The sequence below is a fragment of the Nyctibius grandis genome, chromosome 23, assembly GCF_013368605.1.
Source record: "Nyctibius grandis isolate bNycGra1 chromosome 23, bNycGra1.pri, whole genome shotgun sequence".
NCBI classification, from domain to species: domain Eukaryota; kingdom Metazoa; phylum Chordata; class Aves; order Nyctibiiformes; family Nyctibiidae; genus Nyctibius; species Nyctibius grandis.
The window spans coordinates 3,496,969-3,513,720 of NC_090680.1; the positions used below are offsets into that span (position 1 = coordinate 3,496,969).

The window sequence follows — 16,752 nt, forward strand, 5'->3', positions numbered from 1 at the left end:
TCCTGCTTGAGCTTAGTCCTTGGTTTGTTGCGTGGCTTTTTTTCCTGATGCGAATGTGAACTCCCTGAGGTTAAGATAAAACCCCCAAAATGTGGTCTAGCCAATGATTCTACTCCTGGGCTCTGCTTACCCATGTTTGCAGGCACACTAGAGGAGCTGTGCTGAGGATGCTCCAAAGTCACCGTCCTCGTGTCCCCTGACAGAGCAGCTGGGACACAACTCTTACAAAAATAGCAGCCTCTCTTGTTCTTTCCCAGACTAAGCTCCTCTGTCCTCTCCAGTGTGTGTTGGTCTCAGATCTGAAACAGTATGTACTACAGGTAGCTGTGCTGCTACAGGACTGAGGTGGTCCTCCGGGTTCCTTTGTTCCCTGTAATAGCAGTTTGGATTTCTGCACCAGAACTTGGAGGGCTCTCCCAGCCCGCAGCTCTGCTGGCTGGAGCGAGGGGTCTGTCTGTCCTGAGCCGTGAGACAGGGGACTCCCCGCATCCCATGGGACAGAAAGGAGAAAGAGAAAGTGCTTCTGAGTCCCTCCAACTCAGTGCTCTGGCAGATCTTGGCATGGTGCTGCAAGCTGCCTCTCTGCTTTGGCGTGCCATGAAACATGAAGCCACAAGCTTCTTTTGCAGGAGAGGGTATTTAAATTTCCAGCTGGGGTATTTCCTTTCTTCTGCCCTTTATGCAGGGGTATCGGTTGGGTATTGGTTGGCAAAGGTATTTGCTCGCTTTTGGAGAGCCCTGTGTGATTGTTGTTTTGTACTGCCAGGCATTTGCTGTGGTAAAGGAGGAGGAGGCAGAACATGAATCTATAGTCAGTGAAACTCTCCTGTACCCCTCCATATGGTGGGATCAAATTTTTTCACAACATCAGTGTTCAACAACGTTTATTTTGTTTTGTTCTGTTGCCTCCTTCCTCTTCCTGTGTGTGCAGACATGCTGCTGATGGCTCGCAGTGAATCACTGATGTAAAATGTAGCAGGGCTCGTGTTTGCCAGGGGATTTTGCTTTGAGAGGAAGGGACTGACTTTCTGCTATGCTTTGCTTTACCCACTATTGTGCTGCTAGGGAGGTGTCCCTACTCTGAAATTCCTCCTGTCCAGGGAAGGGGACCCTGGTGCAGTCAACCATTCCACCAACACGCCTTGCTGTGGTTGCTTCACCATGAGCTGATCGGACACCAATTCCAGCTCTTGAGCAGCAAAACAGCTTCCAAGGTCCCTTCTCCTTCCTTCCTGGTGCCAGTTACAACAGGTTGCTGAGGGCCTCATCCAGGCAAGTTTTGCCTATCTCCAGGGAGAGAGTTTCCACCACCTCTCTGGGGAACCTATTTCTGTCTTTGACCTCCCCAAAGTAAAAGCTTTTTCCTCATTTTTGAGTCAGAATTTTCCCCATTACAGCTCAAGTCTGCTGCTTTTCACTGTTCGCTGTGCACCTCTGAGAAAAGCCTGCCTCTGTCTTCTCTGCACCTTCCTGTTAGCTATTTGTAGACAGCAATAAGATCTCCCCTCAGCCTTCTCTTCTCCAGGCTGAACAGACCCAGCTCTTTCAGGTTCTCCTTGTACTTCAAGTGCTGTAGCCCTCTGACCGTCTTGGGAGCCCTCCAGTGGACTTGCTCCAGTATGTCAATGGCCCCCTTGTACTGGGGAGCCAAAAACTGATGTAGTACTTCAGATACTGTCTAAGAAGCACCATATAAAGGGATATAATCACTTCTCTCCACTTAATAGGGCTACACTCTTGCTAATGCAACCCAGGATGCTTGGTCTTTGCTGCAAGGGCATACTGCTAACTCATGCTGAACCTGTTGGACCCCCACATCTGCTGGACTGCGTGAGCCCAACACTTTCACCCTTCCAGCAAATACCAGGGTGGTGGAAGTCCCTCACCAGGGACTGTGATTGTGAGACTTCTTCTATCTGTCTAAAGCAGTCTTTGTCCACTGCCTCTTCTTAACCAAATGGTTGGTAGCAGACACCAACCAACAGGGGTGACACTGTGATATCCTCTGATCCTTACACCTAAGCTCCCAGCTTGTTCACCGCCCAGAGCTGGGTGCACTCCAGCCACTCCTTTGCAGAGAGCACACATTGCTTCTTCACCTTTCCAGACTGTCTTTCCTGAAAAGCCTGTATCCATCCCACACAGCACTGCCAGTCCTGAGAGCTGTCCCACCACAGCTCTGTCATCCCAATGGGTTTATAGCACTGTGAAGCTGTGTGAACACCTAATTCTGCCTGGTTTTTCACCATAATGCTCGCATTGGTGCACAGGCATTTGAGATGGGCCCCCAGCTGTCCTGCTTTCACAAGGGGAGTGCAAAACTCTTCCCTTTTGTTGTGTTGGCCCCCAGCTGCTTCCTCAGTGCCCTCCGTGCTGTCACTTCTCCGCACATTATGGCAATCCTTCCCCAGCGTGCCCAGCTTAAATCCCCCCTTGCCTAGGTGAGCGAGCCTGTCGGCCAAGACATGTCTGCCTCACTTGGTTCAACAGGTCCTGCTCCTGCTCAGGAGCCCCTGTTCCTCCAAGGGGGTCTCATGGTCATAGATGCTGAAGCGTTGTCCATGAGTTTGGGGCCTATAGAGGGGGGCTAACGAGCTGTGGGTTGTAAACAATATTCCTATGAGTCCAGCAACACAGCTGGAAGTGGTGAGTTGCTCTCTTCAGGCTTCATTTCCTTTTCCCCACCTAGCTCGTAGGCAGCTTTGCCTCAAAAGGACCGTCAGCCACTCCTGCCAAGGAGGGGGAAGGGAAGGCTGTCTGTTTACTCTGTGGTAAGCAAAGCAGAAAATGATGTTGTTTCATTCCTCGCTACACACAAATTCAGAAGCTGAAAATATGGGAAAAAAAAAAAAATTTAGAAGATTCCTTTTTAGTCAAACTCCTTCACCCCTCCAGGGTGTGAAGCGTGGAAGCAAGATATGGATGTGAGAGAGGAGAGACTGTAACAGCCAGTTCTGCTTGGAGGACAATACACCAGCATGCTCTGCACCTGGAGGTACCTGTTTCAGGTCCCAGTGTGGTCACTTTGGTCCTGTGACACAACTCAGTTAGCTTGGAAGGTCTTTAAGGATCCCGAATGCCCGAGCCGTGGCTGGTCTTGTGACTCTGTAAAGACCCTACCATGCTGCTGGTGCTGTGCTGGTGAGGTGCAGTCAGCCAGAAGCTACTGATTGCGGGTAGCCCATGGGGGATCCCTCTTTTCTGAAAACTGTTGCAGAAACCTTCCTGCTGCCACCATTGTGCCTTTCCTCAGCAAATTCCCATTAGCTATGGTGTGTCCTCCTGCTTTTCACCTCGTCACAGCAGTCACAACAGAAATGAGCTTAACAGCTCTCCAGTTCAATTCCCGGTGAGCATTTGGTTACGTGAGCAGCAGAGCGGGGTTCTGGCTAGCAGCGTGGGTTCTGTCTGCCCATGGGAGGCAGCAATAACTAATACACCCTCTGAGTCAGTGCCTTAAGGCCTGGCACCCTGCAGGAGGATGTAGAACTGTGTCTGGGACTGTTTAGAGTGTAAAAATTAGCTGGGACAGTGCTTGGAGCCTGCCAACTCCTTCCATGCAGCCTTGGGGCAGTCAGGCAAGTTCTCAGAGGCTATTTTATGAAGGCCCCCAAACCTGTCCAAACACAAAGCATCGCAACTGCAGCAAAGGCCATTTCTACCTGCAGATCCTTGAAGCAGTAGTAGATATTACTCTGATATAATTTCAGATAACTCAGGTAGTAATGAGGAGTGCAGCCTGTGAGAGGAGTTTGTGGCTGCCTCTGATTAATAGGTAGGTAGGTTAATGAGGCACACAGGCTGCCCTCCACAAGTCTGGGTAATGAGGTCCAACTTTCTTTTATCTTCACAGTTCCACCAAAGATCTCCAATATCTCCTCGGACATCACCGTGAATGAGGGCAGCAACGTGACCCTGGTTTGCATGGCAAATGGGCGTCCTGAGCCTGTCATCACCTGGAGGCACCTCACCCCAACAGGTAAGAGATCCAACTGGACTCGACTGTGCTGGTGATTTGTGGACTGTACAGTAGTTTCCTTCTCTTGAAACATCTATAGAAAATTTCAGTAGCAATACAGGCAGCTGTAAAAAAGTGGCAAGGATCTTAAATGCACTGCAAGCTTGTTTTCCCAGTGGTTTCCGAGGTACAATAACCAGGTTGTCTGAGGGAACAAATTAAATTAGTTCAGTAGATGCTCTATCAAATTTGACCTGCAATTCTGTTTAGCTTTGGTCTTCATCTAGTTGTCCCAATCTCCGCTGCTGGTAATGCACAGCACGGTGGTGGAGACAAAACACTGCTGGTGCCAGAGAGAGGGGAAACGATTTCTTTTTAGATATTACATAGAAGAGGTTATTTCCAAAAAACATGGAGTTTGCTTCCCCCTGCTTTGCCTGAAAAGGGAGAAGCAAACACTGGCATAGGTGATTTCATATTACCCTCCACTTTGGCAGACAGTCTTCCCGTGTCTTGTGAGGTGAGTAAAGAAGGCGTTTGATCTGCAAGGTGAGCGAAGAGCAGGGTGGGGACAGAATAAAGGAGAACTCACCAGCTTTGTTCTGCTATCTAACTGTGCCTTCGTCACTTGAGGACGTGGCAAGCTTGGAAGGAGAATATCTTTTCAGTAGTCAGACTCCATGGGGTTAGCAGCTTGGGTTGCAAGGAAACCTTCACCCCTTAAAGATTTATCAGTAGGATGGGAACAAGAGGTAGGTTTCTCTTCCTCTGTACCATGTCCTTTGAGGAGAGAAGGACTCTTTACCTGATTTCTTTTGCTGTCAGATATTCGATTAGGTCCACATGATTAGTCATCTGTGATATTCCTATATATGTGAAGGGTTAAAGAGGGTTTGAGGTAGGCAGAGTACAAGCTTTCTGCGTGTGCTACAGTCAAGCTATCTACTGCAATTCAGCAGCCAGAAAAGAGGAGAGCATTGCAGAAAGAAAGTTGGAGAAAGGTAGAACGACACATTGGAACAGAGCTTAATCCCAGGGCTGCATCCAGAAGCCCCTGGATTTGGGGCCTATGGTTCAGAATGGCGTTACTCAGATTTCCTGCCTCATCCCTTCAGCCAAACCAAAGTTCTCCTGAGCTTTCACGTATATGAAAGCCAGATTGTGTTTCTGTCCCATTTCTTGCAATACCAAAAGAAGGAAGACAGGGAAAGACTGCCAGGAAGAGGTGGGAGGAGCAGAGCTGATGAGAGGAACACTATTCCTCTGTGGTATCATCGTCACTACCTGACTTTCCTCTTCTGCTATTTTCACTATTAAGCACAATGTGCCATTTGCATATATAGGGAAATAGAACCTATTTTTTTCACCTTTATGTATATACAATCTTCTAGCTCTGGCATTTCTGCTCTTAAGATTTATGTCATATCAAATCTTCCATCTTATTGCTGCATCAGTCTTTCAGTCTTCCATCTAACTCTTTCTTGTATTCAAGTAGGAGACACTCCCTAGCTATTCCGTGAGCACAGCCTAACATTATCCAAGTTAAGGGCATTACAAAGATGCTAGCTTAAATCTTCAGGAAAACTAAGGCTTGATACACAAGATGCGTTGTTCAGAGCAGTAATAAGATTCTTGTCCTGACTCATCACTTTGGCTGCATGTTCGTGCTTTGTGGTTTTTTCCAGTTGTACCATCTACTCCATTGTATCAGACACAGACTTCTTTTCTCCCTTTTAAAAAGGCTTCTCAGAGCAAGTCTTCATTCTGGCTATCCTCTCTGGTGAGCAGCAGGACTGGGGACTCCCATCCCCACTTTGATTCCAGGATCAGTTTTCCAGCATGCCCCTTCACACTTCTTCTCCCGTGTTATGTGTCTCAGAGGTGTTGCTTTGTTAGCATCAATCAGCACCATCTCACCAACCCCCTTCCAATCCATCCTCAGTCCTCTACAGTGAAGCCTGCCAAGCACCCGCTTCCTAATCGACTAGAGCCAGGGATGAAGGGTAGGCAGTCCCCAGTCTGTCACCTCCATGTCTCACTGCTTGTTGTTCTCTCTCTTTTTCCCCATCTCAATCCATCTGTTATCTTTTACACGTCCAAAGGAACTGCTTTCAGGCAGACATCAGGTCTTTGTGCAGCATGTAGCCCAATAAGGCACTTGTCCCAAAATGGGGGACAGAAAGGCTTCTTTTAAACGTTTTCCTTGAGGTCGACAGTTAATATAAATTCCAAATCTATTCCAGAGCTGCTGCAATTAGAAACACATGTTATCTTGGAATCTCCCTTTTTGAGAACCGTAAGGCATTTTGGCTCCATTTATGCTAGTTTTGAAGACATCTGCTATGCATCAAAGAGCTATTTTAGATCATTGTAAAGGTTTCTAAAATGTATCTCTCTCCTTGGATTTTTTCACGGTTAAACTTGTGACTGCAGAACTGGAAGAACAAGCATTATTGAGGTTGTGTAGGAGGTTTTGAATGGACAGGTTGTGAAATTAAACCAGCACTGGGGGGGCGAGAGGGCCAAATTACTTTTTCTTCGTGCACTCTCCTCAAGGAGTTCACTAGCGAATTTGTCTGCTGTTTCTTTCATTCATTGACTTCATCAATAGTGTTTGATGGCTAATTTCCTGAGTTAGGACCACAGAAATTATTTATTTCTTGTTGGCTGGGAAGTGGAAGATACAAATGCGAAAGGAAAGCAGTGTTGCTACTTATGCAAAGAAGGCAGGGATGCATGTGATAGTTCATTTAAATGCTGCTGGGCTTCAGGAGTGATCATAGCCCACTCATCTGCCTATCTGGGAAGTTTAAAAAATTGCTTTATAAAATGCTATATTGCTTCCTTTGCTGGTCCTTCAGTGAGCAGTTGAACTAGGCATTTTTCTCACATCAACTATAAGTCCCCAAGCCCCCACAGGAAAAAACCCTCTCCTTATCCCTGTGAGACAGCTGAAGTGTGGCTGTGGTTGCTGACTGTACCACTGACACCTGGGAGGAAGCCAGGTAAGGGGAAAAATACTTTAATAATTCCGATGGCCAATGACAATACAGATCAACTTCAATTTAATGAAAGCAGGAATGACATTCCTTGGAATGACACAGTCCTTGCTCTCCACCTCCATTCTTCTTCAGATGATTGACTGATTGGGTTTTGACAGAGCAGGTGGAGAGGGTCAGCCAGACCCTTTTCTTCTTTATCCGACAGGCTGTTATGCTGTAGGACATTGGCAACCTGGTCTAACTAGTTGTGGATAGCTTAATAGGCATTGCCTGGGAGCACAAACAGCTTCATTAGGTCTTCTCCTCCAGCCAGCAGAGCTCCTTCTTCTCCTTCCAGCAGCAGGCCGGCACCTTCCTGCTCGTAGTCCAATCCCTTTCCTGTGATTTAGGACACAGCTGCAGGCTTATTCAGCCTGCTGTGCCCTATGACTTTTGCCATCCCAGTTTCTGATGGTAAGCCATGGAAAAGACCATAGCAGCCCTCTGAACTGGATTTGTCAGGAAACTGTGGTTTGTTCAGCTAGAGCAGGGATGAGTATTGATGATTTTCATACAGACTACATGAGTTAGCAATTGTCAGCATTAGAAGTATTTCACTAGGGGATATGCTGTAGTCTCTCATCTCTTGAAAGGGACAAAACTCAGCTTCTCCCCTCTGTGACTTTGTACAAAGAGTGGGTGTTACCCTGTTGTTTTCTTCTCTGTAATATTAACTCATAACCTACACAATCCATGGGCCACAAAGGTATAGATTATTTTTTCCTCACCGAATGCAGTCGCATCAAATTTCCAGTAGTTGAACCACAGCCCAGACAAGGTCCCAGCCCAGGGCCATGTATCATTCATCACGCTGACACGTTCTGTGTGGACTACCACAGGCAGCCTACCCATCTATGGCTAGTTATGTTAGGACGTGCTCTGTTTTCCCTGTACCATGCACCAAGATAACAACTAACACAGCCAAGAAAAGAATCCAGTAAGACAGAGATGGTAGGCAATGCCTGCTTTTGAGCTCATCTTAGTTTTACTGCACGTCTTTCTTGACTTATGTTTATTCAGGCTAATGTGACTTCTCCCTACCGATAAGCTTCTGAGATCACAGTCCAGAGGCTTTATCATTTATCATTCCTCATCTCTCCATCTTATTCAGAGCCATGCTAGGTGCCTGGTTGACTGAAAAAGAGCTTTCTGGGAAAAATAAAGATTCATGTATGTTCATATTCTTATCAATAAACTCCCTCTCAACGGAAGCCCTAAAGATTGGTCTCTTGTGAATTCAGTTAGCAGCAATATGAACATGGACAGTTGCTGCAAGGTCTTTGCATTACCAGAGATCTCGTTGCCAATCCTTTGTCCTGGATGGGCAAACACAGAAGAAAAAGGCAGCTCCTGTCCTGAGGAGCTTGTACTCAAGCTAACAGGAACAGTCCCATTTATGTTTCTGCTCCTTTCCCCCAAGGCATCAGTGGTTGAAACCTTCCCCAGGGCCTTGCTCATGTGTGCTGTGGCAAGTGCCATGAGATTGGTCCCCATGTGTGGTGGCAGCCTGAGAGGTGGCGGCAGGGAGACAAAGCTGTGTTCATCCCTATGGGACTCAGCTCAAGGTTGAACAATTGAGGCTTTTACTGGTTGTGCATAACCAGCTGAGGGGCAAACAGTTCCGTTTTCCTAGAGCAGCTACAGAGTGTGAAACATATAAAACGACCAGGTATCTCATTCCTGATCCAACTTCTCCGGCCTCAGCCCAGCAAGGGCGTTTGATAGAGAACAGTCTGGATTCTCCCAAGTTCCACCTGACAGTCTAAAGATACCCACTTTGGCTCAAAAAAAGGAGCTTAGTTATTACAGTGGTAATCACAGCATAAAAACCAGTGTAGAGCAAAGCAGATAAGTATTGATTGCAACACCCAAGTTTCATGTGACAGCATAAAATGAAAGGATATGGGAAAGCTTGTCAAATATGCCAGTCTGATTCTCCCTAGAGGGTGCTAGAAATTCTCATTGAGTCTTAGAGAATTTACCACAGCCTGGGAAGTTTGTAAGGGATAGAGAATACAGAAGAGTGCCTGCACGCTCTGTGTAATTGAGATGGTACACATATAATATGTTTATAAACAGCTGTAGAACTCATTGCCATGGAAAGTTATTTAAAGACGAGAACTTGGCAAGAGTCGAACAGTTTGTGTGTTCCTGAGGATAATGTGAACAAATCTGGATATTCTTGTTATTCAGAACAAAAATATTGAAAAGGATGTTAAACTTCATTCTTTGGGGCTCAGTTACTAGAGATCAGGATGAGACCTAAATAGAAAGACAGATTATCTCACACCCCAACTCAGTCATATATCTTCCTTCAGTGCATGCCGGTCTCCTTGTAGGGCTGAACACTGAACATGAGGGAAGCCAAGAGCTCTCTGAAGGCGTGATCGTTCACATAGGCAACTTTGATCATTATGTCCTGTGGTTGTTTGCTTCTCATTGCTGTCTAAGTCCAAAGCCTTGCTACTGCACTCTGTGTTGTACAGGAGAAGCCAGTTTATGCCCAAAGAAGATAACAAATAGAAAACCTTCAGCCAGAGTTGCCACAAGTCAACCCTGTAGGCACTGGGTAGTGATGAGCGGGAAGGGGATTTTCTAGTTATCTAAACCATTTGGATTTAACCCGTCTCTCTGCTGCACTCTCAAAACCTCAGTGAAACAGTTGTGAAGAGAAGGAGGAGTGTTGTTTTGGGGGTTTGGGGTGGTTTTTCTTGTTTGGGTTTGGTGGGTTTTTTGTGATGTTACTGTGCCAGCTCTTCTCATGTCACAACCTTCGCCCCCTCTAACTGCCTTTGCCTGGTTGGGAAGTTTAAGATTTACAAGGTACTTGTTTGACCCTGCGTTTTAGGATGTTAGGGGGCAACTGATGATTTTTTTAACCAGGTGCCTTTTTCTTCCTTTTTTTTTTTTTTCTTGCATCCTCAAAATTCTGTCTGGCAAAAATGTGGTCTCATCTTCCACAGAGACCTCTCACTTTGCCTCTTATACACTCCCAGTTTGTTTTAGGACTCTTTCTGAGATGTCTTTTTTTCTTTTTCGGTCTAGTCTTCATCCTATCCAACATTATAGGGAAAGAAAAAGAAAAGAATGCTGGCTTACAAAGAGCCTGGGAAACAAGCCAAAGTTTCAACTTTTTCAGGGTTTCACCAGAAGACATCCAAAGTTGTTTCAACCTCTGTTTGCTTCCCAGTTCTGCTGGATCCACATTTTTTACTTTTTAGAAGTCCCCTCTTCTAACAGGCAAATAAGGCTGCTGTGAGGAGGGAATCTGCCCTGCTGCCTTCAGCAGTGGTTGGAGGGGAACATCTGGAGTCTTCTGGCCAGTGCTTGACTGCTCCACCTCTCGCAAGATTTTCTGTGCTGTTGCTGGCAAGATGTGGCAGTTGTGTACCAAGTTAGTGGCCTGCCTGCCACATAGGAATGCTGCTCTTTACAGCAAGTTGGAGTCTGGTAGAATTGCCTCCATGTTTCCTTCTCCCAGATGGGTACCAATTCTAATTGGCCGTGGTGTGAGAGTATTTTCCATGGCATTTTAAAGGCTGAGCTGGTTTGTGTCCATATTTTCATCCACCTACAGAAGAGCAGCATTTTTCTAGTTCACTGCATGCTGTAATATTGCTGTCTGTGCAGCGCTGTACAGTCACTACCTCTGCCCTCAGGGCTAGTGCTTCTCAAAGGGGAGAGTCCTGTTTAGTAGGGACATTCAGGAATAACTAGCTTCTTTCTCTCCCCTCTTTCTATGAGCCAGTCTTGAAGGATCCCAGGAGGCTGGAGCTGGGAGTGAAAACTGAGCACCCCAGAAGATGAGAATTCAAAATCTTTCATAATTAATGATGACAGGAAAAGGAATTGCCATACACTACCATAAGTAGGATCTCAGCAGCAGGTTAATGAACCTTACCAAATTCTCCATCATTCCCACCAGCACAAACCCATTGAAATCAAGGGACTTCTCTGTCACGACTAGGATGAGAAGAGGACAGGTCTGCTGCCTACCCTGCCTAGCATGGTAGACGCTGTCCATCTTGCCCTCCTTCCCTACCAGCTTTCCTTGTGCTCCAAACCTGCAATCGAGCACTCTTGTATCCTGCCTATAAGTAGTCAAATGCAGAAAACCAAATTGTTTGGAGAAAATATTACTGAGTGCAAGACACTGACAGGGTGTGTGTTACCGTGTCTCCCTCTAGTGATCTGAACTCTCGAGTCTGCTTTGGGTCTCTTGTGCTTGGAGCTACTCGACAGAGCTTCTCTGGGTTCACAGGGGCAAAGGGCTGATATTTTAGGACTGGGTCTCATTTCCCGTGCCATCTGGAGGTCATATTCCCCGCTGGCAGCTCCATGTTTACAGCTGTAGTTCGCATCTGAAAATTTAAATGTGCTTGTAAAGACACAGAGAGGTTGAGTGTGAATTAAAGGGAGAAAAAATTCACAGCATTTTAAATGTAATCCTTTCAATTCAAACATCCTTAAGAAAGCTATCCTTAAGAAGAAAACGGAGAGGCTGCATATTTTTTCCCCTTGTAGCTGTAATCTATAAGTACTTTCACTTTAGGCAAGCATATTTCTCACTTTCTCTTCGTGGTAGGAGAGAGACACACTAATAACAGGGGAATGTTAAGGTAGTAGCTTATAGCTTTCCCTGCATTTTTTTCATTTAAAGAGAGAGGCTTCACCATTTTTGTTATGATCTTATGTGGCTTCAACTGATCCCAGTGGCTTCACTGACTTCAGCGACTGACATATTCCGCACTGGAGCCAGAGCTGCTGTCTCTTCTCATCTAAGGACCCCAGTGAGTGTGGATGACAGCATCTACTGCAGCACGTGGGTCCTGCCAAGACAGTGATGTCTGGAGGGAGTTTTCCGTACAGCCCCAAAGCCTTCACCCCTTCTAGCTTCTTCCGCACAATCATCTGACTGTCTCTTGCCCCTGCCTCCACCCCCACACCAATCCCACTGGTGAAGCTGCTTGGCTTATATATCCCAGCTCTAGTGATGGCTGGAAAATAGTGAGAGCGAGAGAGAACGGAGGGGTGCAGGGAGAAGCAGGTTTATTTGTAAGAATCTCCTGTGCAGAGATAGACCTGGCAAAGAAAATGCCATCTCTGGGGGCAAGACATGCCAAACCTGCTTGCCGTGATGACCACAGCAAGATCAGCTCTCAGTCAGCCTCCCGCAGTGTGGAGCTTTTCTCCCAGGACTGAATACAGTTGTAGTGGAAGTGGGAGTCTCCCAGCTGAAGGCAGTGAGAGATTTTGGTAACGCAAGGCTGCAACAGGCCCTGCTGTTGTGAGCACTTGTGCTCTTTTTCCTTCCTCAGCCTCCTTTCTGAGCATTTCAGAAATGTGTCTGCAGAACATCCCTCCCTTTCCTGTCTGAAGAAAACCGTGACACTGAAAACATTTTTCAGGGATTTTTTTTTTTAGGAGGTGCATGTTCAAAAGTGTTGTTTGTATTTCTTCTGCAGTTACTTTTTCTTTCTGCACAGCACCTGAAAAATATGACTCTTCTTATGTACTCTGTATTTTTTCACGCACTGGCTGAACAAATCATCCTTTCTCATAAACTCGCAGTGAGTGCCCACCGCAGTGTTACTGCGGCACGGGAGAAAGCAGGCAGCAGCAGGGAGGCTGGGGGAGGATGACTGAGTGCAGGCCCATCCAGGGAAGCAAAAGCTGCCATCTGATGCAGCCTTTGAAGTTCACACCCAGTTTGGGGTGAATTGAGCCATTTGAAGGATGAGCATATCCTGCCGAAGGATCAGCACAAGCCGCAAGCAAGAAAAGTGTAATGCAGATGATGATGGCTGGGAAAGGCATTGATCATGAGAGATTTCAGTTGTCGTCGTATTGACTGAGGGCTGTGGCAGATTGGAAGGGTCATGGAGTGAGGACAGGACTGTATCCACGGCACACTTTACTGAGCAGCTCGTAGAGCCCACACCTTGTCCTGGCTTGTGTCCCAGGAAAGGCACCAGTGGGAGATGAGGCAGCTGCAGTCTGGGGTAGGCAGAGGGAAGAGCAATGCAGCCTCTCGGGGGTCCCTGGGCTCCTCGTAAGGGTGCCTGTGGGTCACTGCCCTGTTGCATGTGCCTGGCTGAGAACTGCTGGCAGGGTCAGCTTAGTACATGTAGCGTAACAGTCAGCATATGTCATTGCCACCTTCCTTACCTATGTCATTACCACCTTCCTTACCTGCTGTGCAGCTTGTAGATCTGTAAAAGCCACATGAGTATGCAGGTGCATACTGCTGTATGCATTATTTGTGAGCATTTAACTGTGTGTTCATTTGTATGTTCACCATGCTGGTGTCTGTGCAGGCATTTTGCTGCACAGGTAAGCTTTTTGTTGTTTCCCAGCTTTATGCACCAACCTCAAAGGCTTGCATTTCCTTAATGGTTGAATTGTGAAACATAGCAGTAAGCATGAAAAATAAAAGCAGAGGAGAAAAAAAACAGTATCTTGAGTCATATTGTATCTGCCATCCTTGGACTGTGGGGCATGGATCTGTACAGCTGTCCAGAGCCTGTCTGTACAGCCTAAACTACAGCTGCATGAAGGGGACAGAGAATAAGTATTTTTAGTGTCAATCACGATAAGAGACAAAATTTTGAAATTCCCTGAACTGCAGAAGCTCAGATCAGGCTCCAAACTTTGCAACTCCAGTCACTCTCTGACATGCTCACTTGTATCTACTGCATTTATCTCTGCTGTACTTGGGCATCTTCCAAGCAAATAAATAATTGGTTCCTGCTTCTGTCTCCCCTTCTGCCCAAGGGACTGAAAGTTAATTTGTGCTGCCTGTTAGTCTTTGGGTAGAGGCTGCTATTGTAAAAGTAAGTCAGGGCGTATATAGATAGATGGTCCTTGCACTGTGAAATTTTAAGTGCCCCCATTTCCTGCAGGGAGATATACAACCGCTTGATTGCTGTGAGGAAGATTCCTTGTAGCTCTTGGGAGCTTTCCAGGGGATGACACAGGTAGAATTGGGAAGCCCATGTTCCCTAGATGTTCCTTCAGCAAGCCCCAGCTCAGAAGCCAGGAGCTGCAGGTATCATAACTTGGGTGAAATACAGGCACGTGGAGAGGCAAGTCACTCCGTGTGAGAGGCCGGCTTGTGCCTCAGGAAATGCCAGGATAGGTCTCAGAGTCCATGCACAGAGCAGAGGCTGTAAGGGACTTGGGGACAAAGAAAAGTCACATTTGCCGTGCAGCATCTCCTGTGTGAGACCCAGGGAAGGAGACTGTTAACTCAAACAGACAAAAGTAATTAGAGGAGTAAAATAATAGATTAATGAGCAGCCAGTGTCTGGGGAACTTATTAATTATCAGTAGAGGATTTCCTTCAATGTGCAGGCTGGCCGAGGGCATGCAAGATAGCAACCAAAACTCTAGTCCCCTTTAAGGAAGCTGCTAGGGAATTAGTGGTGCTGGGTGTCTGGAGAGCGATAGCAGAGGTTGAGTTAAATGCTTCCTTTGAACCTCACGTTATGTGTGGCTCAGGTAATGGCTGGGGACGAGGGGGATCTGGGAAATGCTAGATTGTATCTAACTGATGTTAATAATGGCTCAATAAAAATGCTCTTGATAAGATCACATTAAAGTTGCACAGTTAAGCACTCCCAAGCCAGGTAAGGTGAGACTTAAGGTTAGAAATGCAACCTTAACTCTTCTCCTGCTGAGTGTACCTTAGCAGGCAGCCTCTAATTAAGGGGCATCAGGGTATTTCTCAAGTAATATATCATAACGTTGGTTAATGCTCTTTTCAGCTTTGGACAGGTGCACACAGTGTCTTGTAATATTGTGGTTTTGTCTGTGTGTGCCTGGTGAAACACAGAGTCCATTTCAATTATGGCACCGGGAATACTGCATTAGTTGTACTTGAACCAAACACGGTGGTTGAGACACAGGGTCCACGTAGACTGTTTAGATACAGGGCAAGCCACCATCCATTCTCTCAGGTCACCTTTTCCTGTGTCAGAAAGCAGTAGGTGTGGAAGATGTTGACGTTAGCTGCAAGTAATGTTGAATATGAAGTCTTCCTTTCTAAGCACTGATTTCGACTCCTTTAGCTCAACATATTGTGTTTTTTACCTAGTTGCCTTACTGAAGCATTCAGACTGTTCAGAAGGTGAGATGTTACTCTGTCCCATCAGACTGTGCCACAAAATATGCCTTTCTTCTGTCGCCCAGGAGATAGCTGTTCACGTATCAATATATTTTCGTTTTAGCACTCTTACCTTTACAACTTTCAGTCTCGTTGCATGTACAATGGTTGTGATAGAATGGGAAAGAGAAAATGTAAAGGGCAAATCTGTTCTTGGGGAGCATTGCAGAAGTGAAGAGATTCAATGGGTTTAAACCACGCATCGTAGATCTGACATCCTTCTTTGATAGTAACGCTGTGGTTAGCCTGCCCATTGAACACAAAGGCCTTTGAGGGAAAGCCATCCCTTCTGCTGTGTAAGTTCTTGCGTAAAAACCTCCGTCCTTCGCTCCATACCCTTACTGCAGTAGTCTTATATTTCTCACAAGCCTCTGTCCACGTGTCTGGCAAACGTGACCTGCAGCACGCCCTGCTATCCCACTGCTTGTTCTTGCAGCTACGAAGGGAGGCCTGCTTTAGTTGCATTTGAAGCAAATATTCATCATTGTTGGACTATGAGTGTCGTCAAATCTGTTGGGCATGTTGGGCACATGACGTGAGTTGGGGTGCAGACTTGCATGTGTGTTTGAGAGCTTCTAAAGCAGTTCAGATGCCCTGAGCTTTATTTTGTGCATTGTGGATCACTATCCAAAGAACGGATGGGGTAGCAGGAACGGCAAAAGCAAGGGCAGCAATTTTAGCAGCAGCCAGGGATCTGTAGATATTTTTAAAGGTTTCCAAATGTGTATTCAGTTGTCCCCAGCAAGAAACAATTGCGTTGTGAGAGCTGTCCCTTAGAGGCAGGTGCAGGCTGGTCAGCATGGAGCAGAAGCTCATCAAGGGGGTTACATGTGAAAAGGTCATATAACCCCAGGTGGCCCTCCAGGAGACAGGCACTGGTTGGCCACGGGGGAACAGAGCTTATGTGCAAGGTATGAGAGAACAACTACAAGGAGGAAAGGTAGAGAATTTTATAGGAAGTCCCCAGCACGGCGAAATATGCTGATTAATTTCCACAGACCTGCATGGATCTGAAGTGAGCTAAAAATTTCCTCACTCAGAGACTTTGGAGATCACTGAGCAGAGTTTGTTTAAAAGAAATGAGCTTCATCTGAGAGGTTTTGCAACTTGTGCTAATGAGAGTCTGTCTGTCAAACTTAAGTGGCATCAAGTGGCTCAGGAAAAGGGCTCTTGGGCGTTAAATGGTTCCTACCAAATACCAAGCCCATTACCATGATTGGCTGTTATAGCCCTCTAAACGGCAAAAGTGATTAAATTGGTCGTTATGAAACACTAAAGATGCATAATTATGAAAAATAAGGCTTGAGTAAGAGGAGATTTCATCTCACTCACTGCTTTGTATCTCAAGGAGGAATCAATGTAGAAATGCTTTAAAAGCAGCCAAGGGTTGCCCCTTGTCTGGTTTTCTCCTGACAGCTTGGGAATCATGAATGTGTTTGGAAGTGAGGGTGTTTCTCCAGTCTCTAGTCTGATGTATGAGCTGGAGACTGAATGTCCCAAGTCCCCCTCTCCTCATAAGATTGTGTTTCTCCTTTGTTGGGAGGGCTTTGACTCCCTGCTATCCCTCACTTGGTCTTGTACTCAGAGGG

The 16,752-nt window shown here is 46.3% G+C and overlaps 1 protein-coding gene across 2 annotated transcripts in view; it reads left to right on the forward strand.

The window, feature by feature from the left end:
- LSAMP (limbic system associated membrane protein) overlaps window positions 1-16,752 on the forward strand; it is a 319,416-nt gene that overhangs the window by 197,168 nt on the left and 105,496 nt on the right. For both annotated transcript variants that reach the window (XM_068417344.1, XM_068417345.1), the window contains exon 3: window positions 3,854-3,979. In XM_068417344.1, coding sequence (XP_068273445.1) covers window positions 3,854-3,979 — 126 coding nt within the window. The remainder of the gene's footprint in view (window positions 1-3,853; window positions 3,980-16,752) is intronic.